The sequence below is a fragment of the Giraffa tippelskirchi genome, chromosome 5 (genome assembly GCF_054371585.1).
Source record: "Giraffa tippelskirchi isolate mGirTip1 chromosome 5, T2T-mGirTip1v1.2.pri, whole genome shotgun sequence".
Lineage (NCBI taxonomy): Eukaryota > Metazoa > Chordata > Mammalia > Artiodactyla > Giraffidae > Giraffa > Giraffa tippelskirchi.
In genome coordinates, this window is record NC_137279.1 from 168,799,707 (window position 1) to 168,820,994 (window position 21,288).

At 43.6% G+C, this 21,288-nt stretch overlaps 2 protein-coding genes across 6 annotated transcripts in view; one reads left to right on the forward strand and one right to left on the reverse strand.

Annotated features, from left to right (window-relative positions):
* Positions 1-21,288, forward strand: part of RAB3B (RAB3B, member RAS oncogene family) — a 67,491-nt gene that overhangs the window by 12,351 nt on the left and 33,852 nt on the right. The gene's annotated exons all lie outside the window — the stretch shown is intronic.
* Positions 1-21,288, reverse strand: part of LOC145504495 (uncharacterized) — a 102,585-nt gene that overhangs the window by 3,775 nt on the left and 77,522 nt on the right. For 2 of the 4 annotated variants that reach the window (XM_081485476.1, XM_081485477.1), the window contains exons 4-8: positions 16,834-16,946; positions 16,278-16,340; positions 13,247-13,435; positions 12,184-12,313; positions 8,696-9,646 (exon numbers count right to left, since the gene is read on the reverse strand). In XM_081485476.1, the coding sequence (XP_081341602.1) occupies positions 13,327-13,435; positions 16,278-16,340; positions 16,834-16,946 (285 nt within the window). In that variant the 3' untranslated portion in view covers positions 8,696-9,646; positions 12,184-12,313; positions 13,247-13,326. Of the gene's footprint in view, positions 1-8,695; positions 9,647-12,183; positions 12,314-13,246; positions 13,436-14,296; positions 16,341-16,833; positions 16,947-21,288 lie in introns of those variants that run through there. The other 2 variants (XM_081485478.1, XR_014052249.1) reach the window with 2 other exon arrangements.

Below are 21,288 nucleotides of genomic sequence, written 5' to 3' on the forward strand. Positions count from 1 at the left end.
GCCAAGCTTTGCTCTTTGGGGATTATAATGACATCTATATCATAGGGTTGGTGGCTGCTTAGCATAATTCCTGGAACGTGATAAATGTACAGTGAATGTCAGCTACTGTGTCCATAATCTATCACTGTGTAATCACCTGAAAACTTGATGGCTTAAAACAACAATTGAATTCATTAACACACAATTCTATGGATCAAATAAATATTTGGGAGTGGCTTGGTTTCTGGCTTGTGATCTATTATGAGGTTGCTGGCAGATGTTGGTTTGGGTTGCAGTCATCTGAAGGTTTGAGTGAACCTGGAGGATCCCCTTCCAAGGTGGCTTACTCATGTGTCTGGCATTGGCTTCAGTAGGAGACCTTTGTTCCTTCCTATATGGCTCTCTTCATACAATGTCTTAATGACATGGAGCTAGCTTGTCCTAGGGGGAGAGATCCAGGAAACCAAACCGGAAGTGGTAATGTCTCTAATTAGAGTATGCTATTGGTCACTAATTCAGTGTAGAAGGAAACTATACAAAACTATGAGTCCTGGGAGGTGAGGATTATTGGGGACCATCTCGGAAACTGGCTACCACAGCTACTATTATTGGTATTTACCAGTGTACTAATAAACTATATACATATTTGAGATGATAATAGCAACATGTACATCATATACTTTTTGATAATGAATTAGCATTGAGATTGGAAATTTTTTAAATCTGTGATTTAAAGTATTCAAAACGTATTATTTATTATCAGTCCACTCAACATTAATACATTGTGCATATGTTATTAGTATAATCTGTATACAGTGCTTTTTGTTTTACAATTTTTTTCCATGTATTAATATTATCTCACAACCCCATGGGACAGATATTCAGAGCATAATTAATTTACCTTAAGTTGACCACACAGCTACAAAGTGAGATTCCAACTCAGATCTTCTGATTCTAAAGTATGAGTTTTTTTCCTCTACATTGTGTCCATTAGGTATTATAGAGCCCATGTTTCCATTTGTGGTCATATTAAGTATTAATTTATATAGAGATAAAAGTTTATTTATTCTCTATTAAAAGCATCAAGGAATCATAAACCATTGGAAATGGGAGAAACTATGCAGACCATTTAGTTCATTGTTTCTAGAAGTGTGGTGTCCAGATCAACAGCATCAGCACCATTAAGAATTTGTTAGAGATGCAGAATCTCAGGTCCCTCCTCACACCCAGAGAATCAGAAACTCTGGGGTATAGCCCAATAATGTCCTGTAACAAACCATCCTGGTGGTTTTGAGGTAGGCTAAAACTGAAGAACAACTAATCTAGTTTAACCACCTCATGGTGAGGATCAATCAGCATTTATTAAGGGCCTATTATATGCCAGTGCTTCCATTTGTGTAGTCTGACATCCTCCCTGCAGCCAGTGCACAGAGGGGGCTGAAAGCACAGGATATTTGGGGCATGGCGAGCAATCCAGTGAAAATGGAGCAAGGCCGAGAAAGAGCCGGGAGGGGATGCTGAGAGAAATTTGCTGGAAAGGCTGTCAGTGGCAGTTTGGGGGTCAGAGAGACCTTAGACAACAAATAAAAGGTTCTTGACATGGGCAAGAGGCTACATGCCTGATTATTCCTTAGGGAGCTGAAGAAACTTACTAGAGTTTATTATCTTTGAATACAAAATCAGTGTTTACTAATATTTGCTACATGGATTGACACGGATGTCTTCATTTGATCTCCATATTAGACAGTTGTATATCCTACACTCAAATAGTCTTCAGGTAGAAGGAGACAGTCTATATCCTACACTCAAACACTATTCAGGTGGAAGGAGACAGTCTGCCCTTCTAAGGGATTGGCAGTAGCAGCTCCCTCACTCTTTTATTCATTTTCAGCCCATTGTGAGCTTTTGCAGTTTTCCTGTGCCTCATTAAGTGGGTTTATTGATTGTACTATCTATTTTTAACGAATTGAACCCCCATGATATATATGTAGCTTTAAAAGAAACCCACAAAGAAGCTTCTGATTGAGGACTATACTAATTATAGTGAGCCTAAGTGAGCACAGAAAATGGCTAGACATGTTTCCCCAACACCTAGCACAAGTTCAATGTTAGCCATGTTTTGAGGTAAAATCAATGACAATCTAATATGATCTGACATAAGCACATTGCTTTGCTTTTGCAAAGGCTTTTTTTGTTTGTGTGTTTGTATGCATATGTACTTTCTGTAGCAGAAAATAAACATTTCTGTACTGTTCATAAATGCATTAAAATGTAAGCATTTGAATATTGCCTTTGTCATTGTAATGTATTTTAATATCTTTTGTGTACCGAAGCAGGCAGATATATAGGCTTTGGTAAGTCACTCCACTTTTATGAGTAGATAATATCCTCATCTGTAAAGGCCTCACAGGTTTGTTGAGGGGAAGCTACACGTGATAACATAGTATTGTGCCTGGCACATATTAAGAATATAATAAAAGTTAGGTTCTGTCCTCTCTCTGCTTCTGACCCTCATGCAGACGGTGACTGACTTCCCTCCCAAGGTTTCCCACCTGTGGTTCCAGAAGTGCTGGAATGGCATCCAGGGATTCATTAGCACTGTATGAAGCATTCAATTAAATTTCTCAAACTCATTCAGTCTCTCCCAGGGGATTTCTCTCCCAAGTGGAAGGTGGAGAGGGAAGAAGAGGAGGTTAATATTGCTGAGCAGAACCATTCACAAAAGGAGTTTCTCCCATCTCTAGGGGATCATGAGGGTACTGGTGGTGCCTTGTTTCCCAGCGTCCCTTGCCATATAAGTTCTTGAGAGCCCCTTCTGTGTCCAGAGAGATTAATTATTGTGGACTGGAGAAGATAATCTGACTGGGGAGGTAAGGGTAGGGGAGAAATCTCATTAATAGAAAGTGAGAGCATGCACAGGTGTGGAGAGAGGAGGGAGAATTGGTAAGTACACAGCAACAGATCTGACTAGAGGCCACTTACCACTTGGGTGCTGGTTGCCAAGCAACCCCTGGGGACCTGTGGGAAGAGAAGAGTGGGAGTTGGCCTTCACTACCTCCATGTGGGGCCCATTGTGAGGGCTATTGGGTCTGAGGGAAGGGAAGAATCCAGGGGTCTGTGGGATGACAGAGCCAATCCAGGAATCCTGGGTTTTAGTCCTGGCTCTGCCCTGCAGTGTGGTCATTGTGTGATCTGGAGTAACTCTTCCCCTCCATGGGCCTGTTTCCCCAAAGATCAAAAGGAGAAAATAATCCTCTCTCTTCTTGCCTCATGGAATGTTGTGAAGTTCAAGGGAAGACATGGAAAGGAAAGTCCAAGGAGAATTATGAACCTTTGAGTAGATCGGGATTATGGATATTGTCAGCCATGTGAATTCTTCCTGTATGTGCTTTAAAATCATTCTTTGTGTCTTCACATCTTCCCTCTGACCCAAAGAGGTAGTTATCTCCTTAAAGAATGGGTGGTTGGGCTTCCCTGGTGGCTCAGTGGCAAAGAATCCACTTGCCAGTGGAAGATATGGGTTTGATCTCTGATCCAGGAAGATCTCACAAGGTATAGAGTAACTAAGCCTGTGCACCATAACTACTGAACCTGTGCTCAGGAGCCAGTGAGCCGCAGATGCTGAAGCCCACATGCCCTAGAGTCTCTGCTCTGCAACAAAAGAAGCCACTGCAGTGAGAAGCCCATGTACCACAACTAGAGAGTAGCCCCTGTTCATCACAACAGCCCATGCAGCAATAAAGACCCAGCACAGCCAAAAATAAATAAAATTTTATATATATATATATATATGCTTAGTCTTGTCTGACTCTTTGCAATCCCATGAGCTTTAGCTGGCCAGGCTCCTCTGTCCCTGGGGATTCTTCAGGCAAGAATACTGAAGTGGGTTGCCATGCCCTCCTCCAGGTGATCTTCTCAACCCAGGGATCGAACCCAGGTCTCCTGCATTGCAGGCGGATTCTTTACTGTCTGAGCCACCAGGGAGGTATATGTATACCCCACCAATACAGGTGGTTGAGCCCAGAGATGTCAAATTACTTGTGCAGAGCCAAACAGTAAACTTCATTCATTCTTTTACTCATTCAGTAGACATTTATCTGGTACTCCTTCTGTGCTAGGCACTGTGCTAGCTGTGGGGAAATACTCTTCCTACTTTCTTGGAGTTTTCATTGAAGTGGGGGAGATAGACAGTAAGTGTCGTTGTTCAGTGGCTCCGTTGTGTCTGACTCTTTGCAACCCCATGGATTGCAGCACGTCAGGCTTTCCTGTACATCACCAAATCCCAGAGCTTGCTCAAACTCATGTCCATTGAGTCAGTGATGCCATCAAACCATCTCATCCTCTATCGTCCCCTTCTCCTCCTACCTTCAATCTTTCCCAGAATCAGGGTCTTTTCCAATGAGTTAACTCTGCATCAGGTGGCCAAAGTAGACACTAAGTATATGAATGAAAAATATCTAATTTCATCTGTGATAAGGGCTGTGAAGAAAAAAAAATCAACTTATTTCAAACTCAAGCACTGAGGCGCTGAGCTCAGGAATCACTAAACTGTGACTTGGATCTCATCCCCAGCTTGCAACTGGGGCTCAGGCTCAATTCTATTCACAACTTAAAAGGCTTACTCCAGGTCTGGTCTCTGTTAGGGGATGCAATGGCAGCGGCCTCCACTGTGGAAGGCCAGGATGTCCTCTTTCTCACTTCCACTAGCGAGGCTTTTTTTTTTGGTGACCTTCTTGTCAGGAAGACTTAAAAATAGGTGTGTCTCTTGTGTCTGGGGTTACTTGTTTAAAGATTGAGAAATGGACTGGCTGGCCCAACATTTTTCTGTCGATAGTTCAAGAACTCTGTGTTTTGTGAGGGATTTAAAGACCACTGTCCTCACTCCCGGGCTTGTCCTGGAATTGCTGTTCTGCATGCTCTTTCTTTCTCCGACCTCCCTCCTCTGAAATCCTCAGTCACTATGGCGTTTGTGTGTACCTCCATTATTTAACTTGTTTTGTTGTGTTGGTGATGATTTTGGGGGGAGGGGCACTGCACCACACAATCCCTTCCTCTGTCTTTTAGCCAGCTGTGTAAATTTTGTCAACCTCTCTCTCTGACTTCCTGCCTTTCTCTTATAATGACCCATATGATTACCTTGGGCTCACCTGAATGATTGAGATAATCTTTCCCGTTTTGAAACCTTAACTCAATCACATTTTCTAAGTCCCTTTTCCCATGCAAGGTAACATATTCACAGGTTCTGGGGATTAAGACATGGATATCTTTCCGGGACCATTATTCTGACTACTATAGCATCTATTAATAACATGGAAAAGTCCTAATATAAATTCTCCCCATTTTTCAGGGCTCTGACTTGGGTTCCCTCATCTCTAATGAGAGCCCCCTCTGCTAACTCCCTGAAACAGGTCCTATCTGTGGCTTAGGCTCAGACTTCCTGCTGAGAATGCCTGCCATCTTGTTTGGTGCCAACAAGCCTGTGAGCTTGGAGTTTATCACATCTCCGTCTCATTTTAGACATGAGGAGGCTGAGGTCCAGAGAGAGAGGACTTTGCTAAGAGCCCATTGCAGGGTCCTTATGCCACTTTGGGAAGTTGAAATCTGGTCACCAGAACATAATGCGGACCCACAGAGAGACTGGTGGGCAGCACAAAAGAGGCTGGAGGCTGGACAGGAACATGAGGGCTGTGACAGGTCCCTGTGGCTTCAGGAATATGGAGACATTGCTGAGTACAACATTCCCTACTTAGCTCTTATGATATTCAGAATCGATTTTTCTAGGCAGCAAATTTCCTGGTGTGGCTGCAGAGACTTGTTGACACTTTCATCTTCCCAAAGCCGGTAGGAACCAGCTGCTAGGGAAGTTTAATCTGATTTTTAAAATCAAAACAAAGACTATGGGAGGTCAAATCAGAATTGCAGGCATCGTCTGCTTTTGTAATTTGCAAAAGAGTGAACCAGCAATCCTGATCGGCTCTTCTAGGAGCCTGCACATTTTAGGGCCACCACTGCCTTCCTGCCACCCAAACTGGCGTGGGAGGAAAAGAAGTAACTCACAAGCCATTTGCACATTCATTCATTCAATAAACATGTGTGCCTATTATGTGTCAGGCACTGTCATAACAGGGCAAATAAACAGTTACAATACAATATAAATGATATAAAGGGATGAAGAAAGTGCTGTGGGAACACAGGAAAGGAGCTACTATCTCTGCCTGGGAAAGTTATTTTAGGCTTCACAAAAAGGGGCCATTTGTACTGGGTGTTGGCGATTGAGTTAAGAGGTTTTCAGGTTAGTGTTGGGGAAGATCTTTACAAGCGAAAGATGTGTGCAAAATCATGATTGCTTTCAAGGACCCATATTGTGTCTGGCTCTGGTAGACTCTGCAGGGATTGGTGAGAGAGTATCCCTCCTTCAAAGGACAGGGTGGTGCGTGGGTGTTAAGAGAGGTGTAACATATACACAAATAGCGACGATGCTGCAGATATTAATGATGCCTTGAGAGAGGCACAGAAAGTTTTGAGAGTTAGAGAAGGAGTGCTCCTTCTAAACTTGAGAGCATCAGAGAGGGCTCCATGGAGGAGGTGGCTTTATGGTAATGAAAGTTGGCTCTAGCACATAACATCCTCAGAGGCAGGGCTCTCTGTTTCGTTCATTCCCTCGGTGGTCCAGGCTGACCTCAGTTTTTGACTCTGCGGCTGCATGCTGAGATTCCTGCAATGATTTACTTGTTCAAGAAGCAGCACAGCATGTGATCAGGGGCAGAGCCTTTGGATGGAGCAACCTGTGCTCCAAAACCACTTCTGCTGCTGTCCCCTAGTTCAAGTCCCATTATTTCTCTGTACTTCACTTTCCTCTTTCTAAAATAAGGATAATTTTAGTAACAACTGCATTGTGTTGTTGAGAGAATAACATGAGATAATGCTTAGCCTAGTGGTTGGTACATAGTAAATGATCCTTAATTGGTAGCCTTGTTCTTATTAACTCTGTTACTCTCAAGGGTTGATTTGTGGCAACTGAAAGTCTGAATGTGATCTGAACTGATTCTGCATCCTTTTTAGGAGTTGAGGAACATCCACCTGAATTCTTTCTCTGACTCTCAAGCTGAGCCTGTGGTGTTGATGGCTGACGGCTTTGTCAGAGCCCTGCCCTAATGGCACATGCAGTTTAGTTGGGAAGAGAAAACAATTCAGAAGACCATTAAGGGCTAAAATGTGTGTTGCTGATAATTTTTCATCAGAACTTTCCTTTATTTAATGAGCACAATACTGTTTTGGTTTTCCTCCCCTAACCACACAGCTCCTTGTATAATTTTTAATTGTATAGCTGTAGGAAAGAAGTAGCCAAGACATTTGCTGCACACACTTGAACTGTTGGGTTAGCGGCTTTGTGTTACTGCCCTAACTTGGGGAGAAGGTATTTGTGTCTTACAGGGATATGTAGCTATATATCTTGTTTGTTTTAGTCACTGAGTCATGTCTGACTGTTTGCGACCCCATGGACCCCCCCCTGCCAGTCTTCTCTGTCCATGGGGTTTTTCAGGCAAGAATACTGGAGTGTGTTGCCATTTCCTTCTCCAGGGGATCTTCCCAACCCAGGGATCAAACCCACATTGGCAGGCAGATTCTTTACCACTGAGCCACTGCTATGTATTTTACTAATTGTGAAACACTGGAAATTAGTGATGTGGACAACTCGATGTGGTCTTTAAACAACTCTCTGCAGTATTCTTTTCTGTTACCATAAATTGTATTTAAGTGCTTCCTCTCTTTTGCTTTTCAGTTGTATCAATACAGTTGGTAACCCTCAACATTTTAATATTAATAAAATAAACTATGGTGCTGAGTGTATGCAGTGGCATGCAGGGAAGGGAGAATTCAGTATACAAGTGGGTAAGAAAGGCCTCTGGGAGGAAGGTGGGGGGCATTTCAGGGTAAGGCAAAAGGGGAGGGTGTAATAGAGATATTCTAAGCAAGAGGGGGCTCTCATAAACTGAAATGAGGGCAGATACTAAGAGATAGGGTGAGTTGCCATGTACTTTGTATGATGTTCTTTCTGTGAGGTGACTGAAATCCTCCCACATCTCCCAGTCACAGCTCTTGCCTCTGCTCCACCTCCCACTTGCTGTATCCTTTCCAGCCACAACAAACTTCTATGCGTTTTTCATTTATTTACTCATTCATTCATTCAGCAATATTTACATTGTGTGCACCAAGCACTGTTTCAGGTGCTACAGACACAGCAGTGAAAGTAACAAATGGAATCCCCTTTCCCACATTCCCCTAGATTTAAGGAGGGAAACTGGAAATAAATAAATATGCATATGTTCTGTGATGATAAGTACTCCGGAGGAAAATGCAGCAGGTAAGGGGGATAGGCTAGGATAGGTGGGCTGTGTATAAATTTGATCAAGGTGGTCAGGGTGAACTTCCCTGAGCAGGGCACTTTTCAGTAAAATTCTAAAGGAGGTATAGGGTATTCGGAGGAAGAGGGTCCCAGGCAGAAGGGAAGGCAAGTGCAGAAGCCCCGAGGCAAGGGTATGCTTGGCACATTCCAGGGATAGTAGAAGGCCAGTGGGACTGGAGTGGGAAAGTGGTCAGAGTTGAAGCTGGAGTTAGTGGGAGGGCTAGATTGTGTTGGGCCTTGGAGGCTTTATAAGTCTTTGGGTTCTTTTTTTTAACCCAAAAGGTGTAATTGTTATACAAAAGCCTGTACATATTTAATGTCTATAATTTGATGGGTTTGGACACATACAGATACCTCTGAAACCATCAGCACAATCAAGATAATAGACTTATTCATCAACTCCGAAGTTTCCTTGTATCCTCTTACCCCCTCTTTTTTTTTTCAGTAGTAAAAGCAATTAGCATGAGGTTTGCCCTCTTAAAAAATTTAAGTACATACTACAGTTCGGCTAACTTATAGGTACTATGTTGTACAGCAGATCTCTAGAACTTGCACCTTGTATAACTGAAACTTTATAGCAGATTCATCAAGTCCTCATTTCCTCTCCCCTCAGCCCCTGGAAACCACTGTTTTATTTTCTGCTTTTATTTGACTATTTTAGATATCTCATATAAATAGAATCATGCAGTAATGTTATTGGCTTATTTCACTTAGGATAATGTCTTCCAGATTCATCCATGTTGTTACAAATGGAAAAATTTCCTTTTTAAGGCTGAATAATATTCCATTGTGTGTTTATACCACATTCTCTTCATCTGTCTAAATCAATGGACGTTTGGGTTGTTTCCATATCTTGGTTAATGTGAATAATGCTGCAGTAAACATGGGATTCATATATTAGTTGCTCAGTGGTGTCTGACTCTTTTCGACCCCATGGACTGTAGCCTGGCCCAGCCCCTCTGTCCATGGAATTCTCCAGGCAAAAATACTGGAGTGTGTAGCCATTCTCTTCTCCAGGGGGTCTTCCCAACCTAGGGATCAAACTGGGGTCTCCCGCATTGCAGGCAGGTTCTTTGTCGTCTGAGCCACCAGAAGCTGAGAAGATTCTTGGGAGTCCCTTGGACAGCAAGGAGATCAAACCAATCAATCATAGAGGAAATCAAACCTGAATACTCTTTGGAAGGACTGATGCCGAAGCTGAAGCTCCAACACTTCGATCACCTGATTCGAACAGCTGATTCATTGGAAACGACCTTAATGCTGGGAAAGAATGAGGGCAGAAGGCGAAGAGGGAAACAGAGGATGAAATGGTTGAATAGCATCACTGATTTAATGGACATGAACTTGGGCAAACTCCAGCAGATAGTGAGGGACAGGGAGTCCTGGTGTGCCACAGTCCATGGGGTTGCAGAGAGTCAGACGTGACTTAGCAACTGAACAACAACAACAAATATGGAATAGCAGATATATCTTTGAGGTCCTTATTTCAATTCTTTTGGGTACATACCCAGAAGTAGAATTTCTGGATCATATGGTAGCTCTGTCAAAGGACTTGAATAGACATTTCTCCAAAGACATATACGAAAGGACCAACAAGTATATGAAAAAATGCTCAGCATCACTAGGAAATGCAAATCAATACCGGGAGATATATTCTCATATGTGTTAGGGTGGCTATTATAAAGTTAAAAAGATATTAAGTGTTGCCAAAGACTTGGAGACCTTGTACACTGTTGTTGGGAATGTAAAATGGAGCAGCTACTACGGGAAACAATATGGAGTTTCCTCAGAAAAATCTTTGAAGGCTTTGAGTTTTACTCTGGATGAGATGGGAGACTTTGGGGCAGTGGAATTATATGATCTGACTTATATTTTTTAAAATAAACTTTGTTTTTTGATAATTTTAGATTTATAGAAAACTTTCAATGATAGAACAGAGAGTTCCCATATATCCTTCACCCAGTTTCCCTGTATAACCATGGTGCATTCGTCAAAACTAAGTTAAAATTGATACGGTTATTAGTAGCTAAATAGACTTTAACTGAATTTCACTAGTTTTTCAACTAATGTTCTTTTACTGCTTCAGGATCCAATCCATGTTGCACTTAATAACTTTTAAAAATTGAGATATAATTCTTATATCATAAAATTCACCTTTTTAAGGTTTACAGTTCAGTGATTTTTAGTATTCACAAAATTGTGCAACCATCACTACTAATTCCAGAATATTTTAGTGTCTTGCACTTTAATATTTAACAGGATTGCTCTGAGGCAGAGTATGTCTGTTTCAAGAATAAATTATAAACCAACAAAGGGCAGAAGTGGGAAGATTGGTTAGGAGTTGTAATAATCCAGGCTGGGAATGATTGTGGTTTGAAGTAGAGGGGTAGGAGTAGTGGTAGTGAAAGTGTTCAGTGATGGTAGTCAAAGTGTGTATGGTTTGAAAATATCATTGACAGGGTCTCCTGTTAAATTGGATGTGGGAGAGGAGGAAGGGGAGGAGTCAGGGATGATCCCAAGTGTTTGGACTGAGCAGCTGGAAGGTTAATGATGCCTCTGACTCAGATCTGGAAGACTTCAGGGACATCAGGATTTGGGGAGACAATTGTGACTGAGTTTTGGTTATGTTAAATTTGAGATGCCTGTTAGATAACCAAGTAGAGATACAGAATAGGCTGTTGGATAAATGAATCTGCGGGTTAGGGCAGAGGCCCTGCCTGGAGATATAAATTAGCAAGTCATTAGCATAGAGAACGGAGAAGGCAATGGCACCCCACTCCAGTACTCTTGCCTGGAAAATCCCATGGACGGAGGAGCCTGGTAGGCTACAGTCCATGGGGTCACTAAGAGTCGGACACGACTGAGCGACTTCACTTTCACTTTTCACTCTCATGCATTGGAGAAGGAAATGGCAACCCACTCCAGTATTCTTGCCTGGAGAATCCTAGGGACGGTGGAGCCTGGTGAGCTGCCGTCTATGGGGTCGCACAGAGTCGGACACGACTGAAGCGACTTAGCATAGCATAGAGAAGGTATTTAAAACCATGAAGCCAAACAAGATAAAAAGGGAAGGTGTGAAGATAGAAAGGAACATTCTAAGGAGTAGAGACCAGAGATATTCCAACATGAAGAGGCTGGGAAGGTAAGAATCACAAAGGATACTGAAAAAGAACAACTGAAAAGGGAAAATGTGTGCTCTTTGCAGCCAAACAGAGAATTTTCTAGAGGGAGAAGAGATAAGCTGTGTCCAGTGCTGCTGCTCAGTCTGTATGAGGACTGAGGATTGACCACTGTATCTAGCAGCAGGAATTTTAGTGGTAACCTTGACATTAGCTGTTTTGGTGGAGTAGTGGTGATGAAAGCCTGCTAAGAGTGAGAGAAACTAGAGAGACCAGGTGTACATAGCACTTTCAAGGATTTTTGCTCTTTGGGGAAAGAGACCCCTGAGTGGTAGCTGAAGATGAAGGGTGATGTTAGTCAGAAGATGTTTCTGATTTTTGTTTTTTAAGATGAGAGAAGTAGCAGCATGTCTGTGTGCTGGTGGAACAATTCAATAGAGATCAACAAATCAAGCAACCAACAAAGAAAGAAAACAAAACTGACATTGTGGGAGACAGAGGAGAGCTTCTAGGACAGTATCCTTGAGTTGATGAGAGAGAATGGGATGACAAACAGTGTGAGTCCTTGCTAGGAGCACAGGCTGTGAATCTATATTAACATGGCAGAGCATGGAAGGAATGGGCACAGGTGTAGCTAGGGGTTGGGTTTCCAGGTGGCGCTAGTGGTAAAGTACCCACCTGCCGATACAGGAGACATAAAGTGATGCGGGTTCAATCCCTGAGTCAGGAAGATCCCCTGGAGGAGGGTATGACAATCCACTCCAGTATTCTTGCCTGGAGAATCTCATGGACAGAGGAGCCTGGCAGGCTACAGACATAGCATCACAGAGTCAGACATGATTGAAGTGACTTAACACACACTACACACACACGCACGCGCGCACACGCGCAGCTAGGGGCTACATGTGCTAATGAGAGTTCTCTTGGATACACTTTTTTGGTGGAATAGGAAGCAAAGTCGTCAGCTGAGAGTGAGGTGGGGGGAGGGGGCACAGAGATTCAAGAACAGAGGAGAAGGTAGTCTCAGAAGGTGGGAGAGGGAATAATAAATGTAATTTAATTGCTGATTAGCATTAAGGCTCCACTTGAAATTAGTGATCATAAATTTAAACTCATGAATTCAGGGCATAGTTGTGTGTTTTCTCCAACCATGTTTTGCTCTGTGGATGCAGTCACAGAAGAGGCAGAGAGTTGGCTCTAATGAAAGTGTTGTTTTGCTGGATGGGTATGACGAAGCAATAGAGGACTAAGGGAGTCTGAGGTGTGTGCGGGAAGCCATTGTCATAACTGGCCCTAGAATTCAAGCTGGGCAGAGAAGGCGGTGATGATGAAAAGGCATTGCAAAGATGGTAGAGGTTGAAGACTTGCAGCTGGGAATCTAGAAGGAATGAGCTAGAAAGATCATAGCTATCTGATAATAGGAGGTTGAAATTCCTATTGGTACCAACAAGGTGCAGGGCATAATTGTGAGTGAGTGGCTAAGGTAGGGATGGAGATCAGCATGATGGGAGAAGAGGAACTTGAGGGAAGATGTGGAAAGGCTCACCTCTGTGGCTGTGAAATCACCAAGAATTATGGAGAGAGTAACATGAAGCAAGAACTGCTCACTGGTCAGCAGAGGGATGAGTGGGTGGCATAATCTCATAATGTGAGATCCAGAGCTAGAGGGCATATTGTTTTTTGAAGGAGGGAAAGAGAATGATCTGCAGGCAGGGGTGGAAAGCAATAACATGTGTCCTACCTTCTGGCCCAGAGATTCAGAGGTGGTGAGAGAGGAAGGAGCAGCCATCAATTTGGGAGAAGCCATGCCCTCAAGGAGAATCAGCTTTCAATCACAGCAGGAAGGTGAGGAAAACATCCATACCAGAGGTGGAGGAAAATGAGATTTTTCTGATGACCAACTGTGGGTTTCAGAAGGCCCAGGGAAAGCCTTCAAGGGGGAGAGGAGAAAATAGGGTTAGAAAAGATGATGTACAGAGCTGTATGGGAATCAAAGCCCAGTAATTAGAAATGGCCTGGGAGACTGGGGCTTCTTGCCATGACTGATATGAATAGAGGAATAAAGGCTACAGACAGTGGTTGTATGGGGGCCACAGGGGAGGGATATGGGTCTTGCTTCCTCTTGATCCCTGGTTTTAGAGGCCTGGAGGCTGGAGGATCTTGCTTTCTTACTCAGAAGGCCTCCCTCTCCATTTCACACATTAACAGTTATTGTGGCAATAAACAGCAACCACCATTTATGTAAAATATCATCATCTGTAAAATGGGGCTAATAATACCTACAGCAGGGTTGATGTGAGCTGACAGTGGCACTGGCTAATGGCCAGCACTGTGCTCAGTGCTTTTAGCAACTCATGTTATTCTCACAGCAATCTTATGAGCTAGGTAGGTATTGTTATTATCCTTGTTTTATAGATAAGTAAACTGAGGTCCCGGAGAAGGCAATGGCACCCCACTCCAGTACTCTTGCCTGGAAAATCCCATGGACGGAGGAGCCTGGTAGGCTACAGTCCATGGGGTCGCTAAGAGTCGGACACGACTGAGCGACTTCACTTTCACTTTTCCCTTTCATGCACTGGAGAAGGAAATGGCAACCCACTCCAGTATTCTTGCCTGGAGAATCCCAGGGACGGTGGAGCCTGGTGGGCTGCCATCTATGGGGTTGCACAGAGTCGGACACGACTGAAGCAACTTAGCAGCAGCAGCAGCAGCAAACTGAGGTCCAGGTTTCCCCGGTGGCTCAGCAGTAAAGAATCCACCTGCCAGTGCAAGAGACACAGGTTCGAGCCCTGGGTTGGGAAGATACCCTGGAGAAGGAAATGGCAACTCATTCCTGTATTCTTGCCTGGGAAATCCCACAGACAGAGGAGGCTGGCAGGCTACAGTGCATAGGGTTGCACAGAGTCGGACATGACTAAAGTGACTTAGCACACATGTACATTGGACTTCAAAACCCACGTATGATGCCCTGTACCCCACCCTCCTTGTTATATCATTACATATGTAACAAAACTTGGGTGCTCAGAAAGCGCTCACTCAATAGATGGTGAAAATATTTTTGAGTTATAATTTATTGGGCAACAACTATAGATTGTACAGGTACTTTACATGCCTTTAAAAGAAAATCATCACAATAATGGAGCACAGAACAGATGACAAAACTACCAGACTCAGAAGTTAAGAGACTTGAACAAATATCATCAAAATTAGTAAATAGCACAATAGGGGTTCAGAACTTGTGCTCTTTTTACAGCTAACTGCCTTCACCACTCTTCCCATTGCCCTGTGATGCCCCAGGGACCTCAGAGGTAGTTGAGAGTCAGTGTCATAGCTGAAATTTGGAGCTGTGTCTCCAAGGAAACACTCTCAGAAACGGATGGGTTATCTGTTTCAAACTATCTCCCGTTAGCTTTTCAGCTTCTCTCCCTTTCTACCAGCCCTCCTCTCTCTCTCCACCCTCTACAGCTTCACAGGTGATTCTAATGGGCATCACTGATAAACAGGTATGTAATTAAGTGGTTTGGCACTAATGCAGTGCTCGGTGAGGAGCTACTGCACATTCTGGCAGTATGAGAGGATGGGTGGGGACTTCGTTAGTTGTGGTAGAAGTAGGGTGAAAACATGGCCCCAGCAGTGTGACAAATAACAATGTCTCTGAACCTTTGTTTCCTCAGCTGTAAAATGGGAATAACATTAATAGCTACTTTAGTAGTGCAGTAAATGAGAGAATAAAAGGAAAGGACTTAGCATGGTGCCTGTAACATATTAGGTGGTCAGTAAATTTGCCCACAGTCACACAGTGAATGGTGGAGCAGGATAAGTTCATGAGTGCTCTATTGTGCTGTACTGTTGTGACTAGTCTTGGTTGCTGCCATTTTTAAGATTGGAGCCATGGTGTTTACAGGGTGGAGTTCATCAGCAGAGAAATCAGATGTGAGCTGTGGACCTTTTACTCCCATTTTCAATGGGGGCTGGAGAGAGCAGCAGTGCTCTGTCCCTGAAGATGCCTGGATACCTTCAAAGGCAGGACATTCTCCTCGCTTGCTTGGGTCTTGCCTGATGGGTTGCTAAGGGCAGGGGGAGGTGTCAGGGAGGCCACTCAACTGAGGATTTATCATTCCTTCCTTCTGCAGAATCTCCCTTCCCCAACACCATGGCCCAACACCACTTCCCCACACCTTGTGTTGCCAGGTGACAGATGGAAACTCTTATCCTCTCTACGCCTGTGCTTCTCACCTTCCTCTGTGAAGTCTGTCGACTCTGTGTTAATGACTTAGAGACTTTGAACTCAGGCCCAGGAGGTGGTGGGGAGGGAGATGATGGGGGGTCGAGTCCAAGCGGGTGTCTATGCTCCCTCTCTTGAGCACCCCAACCACTGCCCCCAGCTTAAAACTGAGGGTCCTCCTTTATTCTCAGTTCTGGTCCTACTCATCCAGTTGTTCATAAGAACTATCATCAGTTCTATCCTCCAAATTTCTCTTGTATCCATCCCCTCCTCAGTTCTGTCCCCTAAATATTAACCAGGGCAATCTGAGCCTGGCTGTCCCTCTGCCCCTTTTCTACCTCAGATTTTTGTTCTCTCCTCCTTAGACTGTATCTGGAGCCTGAATGGATCTCCCTGCCTTCAGCCTTGCTTCCTTCACATGCTCTCTGATCACTGTCACTGCATGGCTTTAAACCCAGGGAAGGCTGCCCATCCATACCCAGGAAACTGCTTTGCCTGGCATTCCAGGCCCTTCCTTACCTTCCCAGTTCCATCTTCAGTCACTCACCCTTCAGGCAGTCCACATTCCACCCTTGTGTTCTCCAAACTGCCGATCCAAACATAGGATGTGCTTTAAAAAAAACCCAAAGTTTATTTTTTAGGATAATTTTAGATTTTCAGAAAATTTGCAAACAGTATTGCAGAGAGTTCCCATTTACCCCATCTCCAGTTTCTCCTTTTATTACTTTATTGCACTAGTATGGTACATTTGTGCTAATTAACCAATATTGATATCTTATTATGAGCTGACATCCACAATTTATTCAGATTTCCTTAGTTTTTTATCTAATATCCCCTTTCTGTTCCAGGATCCCATCCAGGATGCCATATTACACTTAATTGTCATGTCTCCTTAGGCTCCTCTTGGCTGTGAGCATTAGGATGCAATTTTTTGCTACTTCCTCTGCCTTCTCCAGAGATGATCTCTCCTCCCCATTTCCCACCAGCAAGCTTCCATTTGACTTAAAGATTCAGTTCAAGTCTAAGCTCCTCTGGGACTCGTTTCCTGACCCACGTCTCCCTGAGCCTGGGTTTAGGGGCCCTCCTTTAGTTCTCACACTTACCAGCTGTATTGCATGTATCTGGAACTTGTCTGTCTTCCTCTCAGATTGCAAGCTCCCTGAGGGCAAGGGCCAAGTCTGATACAGATCCACAGTTCCATCACACAGCACAGGGCCTGGCAAGGAGTAGGCATTCAGTAGAAGTTGTCAAAATGAAACTGAGTTCTCAGGTTGTACTTTATACCTCTCAAAGTCAAGGCCAGCATTCTCTGTGCACCTGACATGTCTGACCCTTCCCTTGGCCCCAGATTAAGTTTTACCTCCCCCCAGGGAACCTCCTCTGGACAGTTCTGCCCATCAATGGCTGGGAGGCCTGGGCTTTCTCTCAGGTTGGCCTCTCTGGAATGGACATGATGCTTTCTTATTTGCTGTCCTCTCATTGCCCTCTGGACACTAGTCCGGTCAGATCATCTGGTATATCTGATCTCATTTGATCCTGAGAGGTCTTGTCATCCTCATTATATACATGAGGACACTGAGGCCCAGAGAAGTAAAGCATTTGTGCTTTTTCAGAGGTCACATAGCTGGATTATGTGAGACTCAAACCCCAGCTTTCGTAACTCACCTCCAAGCCTGGGCTCTTCCCACTGGACCACACGATTTCTGCATATAAATATTGAGACCTAACCACAGCAACAGTTAAGTGCTGCCGTGAGCCCTCCCAGGACACCCCAGCCTCTTCTGCAAGGAGGGTACTAATAGGGCTCCAGGTTGAACCCACAGTGCCATAAACTGGCTGAAGCTTTCAGTTTTCTCTGCTGGGACTTGGGGAGAAAGAGATAAGGGAAATAAGAGAGAAGAGAAAGAGTGATTATCTTTCTCTTAGAATATTAGAGATAAGAATATTATAAGATAAGTGATTAGAATATTATAAGATAATATTAGAATATTATAGAATATTAAGATAAGTGATTAATTTCTCTTAGAATTACCTGAGGAAATCAGGTAATTCTAAGGTTGGACTTTGTGTCCAGGCTCCCATGAGATGCCATTTTGTGGGGAGAGAAAACATTCTTTCTGGCTACTGTCCTCCCCTACTGCTGTGTTGCTGTGTTAACTGATTGAGCCCTAGGCTGGCCTGGAAATTTACCACCAGCAGAGGCCTAATTAGACCTTTAATTTCCTTCCAGTGGAAGTTTGCTCAGGCAGTTAGCAGCCCTGCTTTCTTGGATTCCTCCCTCTTCACACTTTCCTACAGCTTCAGCTCTCCGGGAATCTAAAGCCTGTCCTGCATATGACACCAGGGGAAGAACCACAGATTATAAGAGCAAAGTGCCAATTAAATGATTGTGACTAATATTTATTCAGAACTTAACAGCTGCCCAAGCACTATCACAACATTCATTTCATCTTATCCTCCCAACAACACCAAAGAAAGGATATTTGCTTTGCAGCTAACTAGTTGGCTCTGAGTTAGATCTGGTTCAAGGTCAGGTGCCAGGAAGTGGCAGAACTGGAATTTGAACTCAGATGTGTTTAACCCATAAACCTAGACTCTTTTTTTTTTTTTTATAAATTTATTTATTTTAGTTGGGGGCTAATTACTTTACAATATTGTAATAGTTTTTGCCATACATTGACATGAATCAGCCATGGGTTTACATGTGTTCCCCTTCCTGGACCCCACACCCACCTCCCTCCCCATCCCATCCCTCTGGGTCATCCCATTGCCCCGGCCCTGAGCCCTTGTCTCATGCATCGAACATGGAATGGTGTTCTGTTTCACATATGATAATATACATGTTTCAATGCTATCCTCCCAGAACGTAAACCTAGACTCTTAACCACTGCCCCTTACAGAACCCACTCATTAATACTTGCTGTATTTAATTAAATGAAGTATAAATGCTGAAGGACACTAAAATTAATGGGATGATGAGAATGAGGATTTTAAGTGGCTTCTTAGAGGAGGTGGTTCATCCACACTCCTGAGATGGAAACTAAAATGGTGCCAACGTATATAATTAACTATATATACTTATTCCCAAAGGGATTTTTGAAAACTATTTTTATTTATTTATTTGGCCTTGTTGGGTCTTAGTTACAGCATGTGGGATCTTCAGTCTTCATTGAAGCATGCAGCATTTGGGATCTTTAGTTGTGGCAAGCGAACTCTTAGTTGCAGCATATGGGATCCAGTTCCCTGACGAGAGATCAAACCCAGTCCCCCTACATTGGGAACATGAAGTCTTAGCCACTGGATCACCAGGGAAGCCCCTCCCAAAGGGATTTAAATGGCAGAGAAAGATTAGACAGAATGAAGAACTTCATCTTTCATCTTTTCTATACTGCTCCAAATTACTTTCCAGCAATTCAGTTAATCCTACAAAACAAAAAGCAAAGCAAAAGAAAAAAAAAAAGAAGAACTAGGAGAGTTTGTAGTCTGGTAGAGGAGACAATCACCTTGGCAATTCATATGTGATTTCATTAGAGAGAGGGTAGAAAAGGGCTTAGGAAGGCTGTGAGGTCAGATTGTCTGATTCGGATCTTTATCTAGCTATATGACCTAAGGCAAGTATTTAACCTCAGGAACTTCATCTGTAAAATGGTTGTGGTAATAGAACCTCTCTCAAAAAGTTGTAAGAATTAGCATAGTACCTGGCATACTCTTATCCTCAACAAATGGCAATCAGTCATCACTTCTGCCTATGGGTATTGGAGAAAATGAATCATTGGGGAGGAAGCATTTGAACTGAATTCTGATTGGTAAGTGGTGACTAGTTTAGCAGGGCAGGGGATCAGGCTGTTTCAGTCAGAGGGACCAGCATGAGAAAAGCAAGGAGACTTTGAAGAACACAATGTTTGGGACTTGGGGAACAGCCTAGGATGGTTAGAACCTGAGGAGAAAGAATGTAAGAGATGGCATGAGCTTAAGGCAGTGAAACTGTTAGACTAAAAAAATCAGGAATAAGTGTAACATTTTAGTATTCTGGAAGTCACTTTAGCACAGGGGTTAAACTCCTACCTCCAACATTTGTTAGTTTGGGCAAGTACTAACACATGTTGTGCCTCAGTTTTTCATACCTGCCTCAAAGAGCTGATTGTGGGGGTTGATGAATAATGCAAGAAAAAACGCTTGTCATACTGCCTAACAGTAGGTACTCAATTCATGCTAGCAATTGTTATTACTCTTGATATTATTATTACTACTACTAATGCTATTTACAGAGCTAGAAGGGGCCCTAAAAATCATCTAAAGATGGAAAACCCAAGGCCCAGAGTGTGGGGGGTGGGGGGTGGGGAGCTGGTATTCATAAACCCACAAAGCAAGTTAGTGGTAGAATTGAATCATACCCAGGCCTCCTGACTCCCAGTCTGCACCATGTGGCTCCCTTATTGTCAGGCTGCCTCTGACAGGTCCCTCCTCCCTCTTTAGATGATTGTCTCCCCTCCCTTGTAAATAAATTTCAAGGCATTTGGTTTGTAGAGCTGAGTGTTTATTCTATTTTTAGAACACTGTGGCACCTGTATGCAAATGATCCTCAGGGGACTTGTCTGCTATGGTTACTCGGGCCAATTCCCAAGAGAAAGCAGCTGTGAGACCAAAGGGAAAGCCCAGCCCAGGGCAGGATGGAGATCCTGGACTGTCTTTCTAAGTTAAGTCCCAGAAGTCCTAGGGAGTTCATTCTAGACTATTATATATTAACTGCCCTGTATATATTAACTCCCTATGTCTCTGTTTAGAAATGAGTTCATAAGTGGGTCCCTGGGCCAGGCTTTAGCCCAAGGTTTTGGACCTTAGAATGTCATGTCAGAAGGTACCATGGAACCCAGGCCTGTGGACATTTACATTTATTTAGCTTTTGTTGGCTCAGGTTCTGGGAAAATATTTCTTACTATCAGGAAAATGGAAGTAATTGGGGATTTGGAGAGAGAAAGGCTTTATCAAGACAACCTGATGATTTTGCCCTGCAGAACTGGAGAGAAATGGGACTCATAAGATGACAAGGAGGAGAGAGCAAGGCCTCAAATTCATCTCCCATAAAAGTCAGTGTCCCGGTGTCCCCTGGCCCTTGGCATAAGCAGCAGTTTCCCCATCCTCAAAAGCCTCACCATTTAGCACACACTTACTGAATGTCCCCTACACAACAGGCTGGGTGCGTGCCTGTTAAGTCACTTCAGTTGCGTCTGACTCTTTGCAACCCTATGGACTGTAGCCCACCAGACTCCTCTGTCCATGGGATTCTCCAGGCAAGAATACTGGAGTGGGTTGCCATGCCCTCCTGCAGGGAATCTTCCCAACCCAGGGATAGAACCTTACATCTTAGATGTAAGATGTGTCTCTCTTCCATCTCCTACATTGGCAAGTGGGTTCTTTACCACTAGCACCACCTGGAAGCCCCCTATGTTGGGTGGGTACCACTAAATCCCTCAGTGGTTCCCTGTTCTCTTCTGGACACTGTCCAAGTGCCTGGCATTCAAGACCTTCATGATCTAGTTCCAGCCTCATTTCCTATT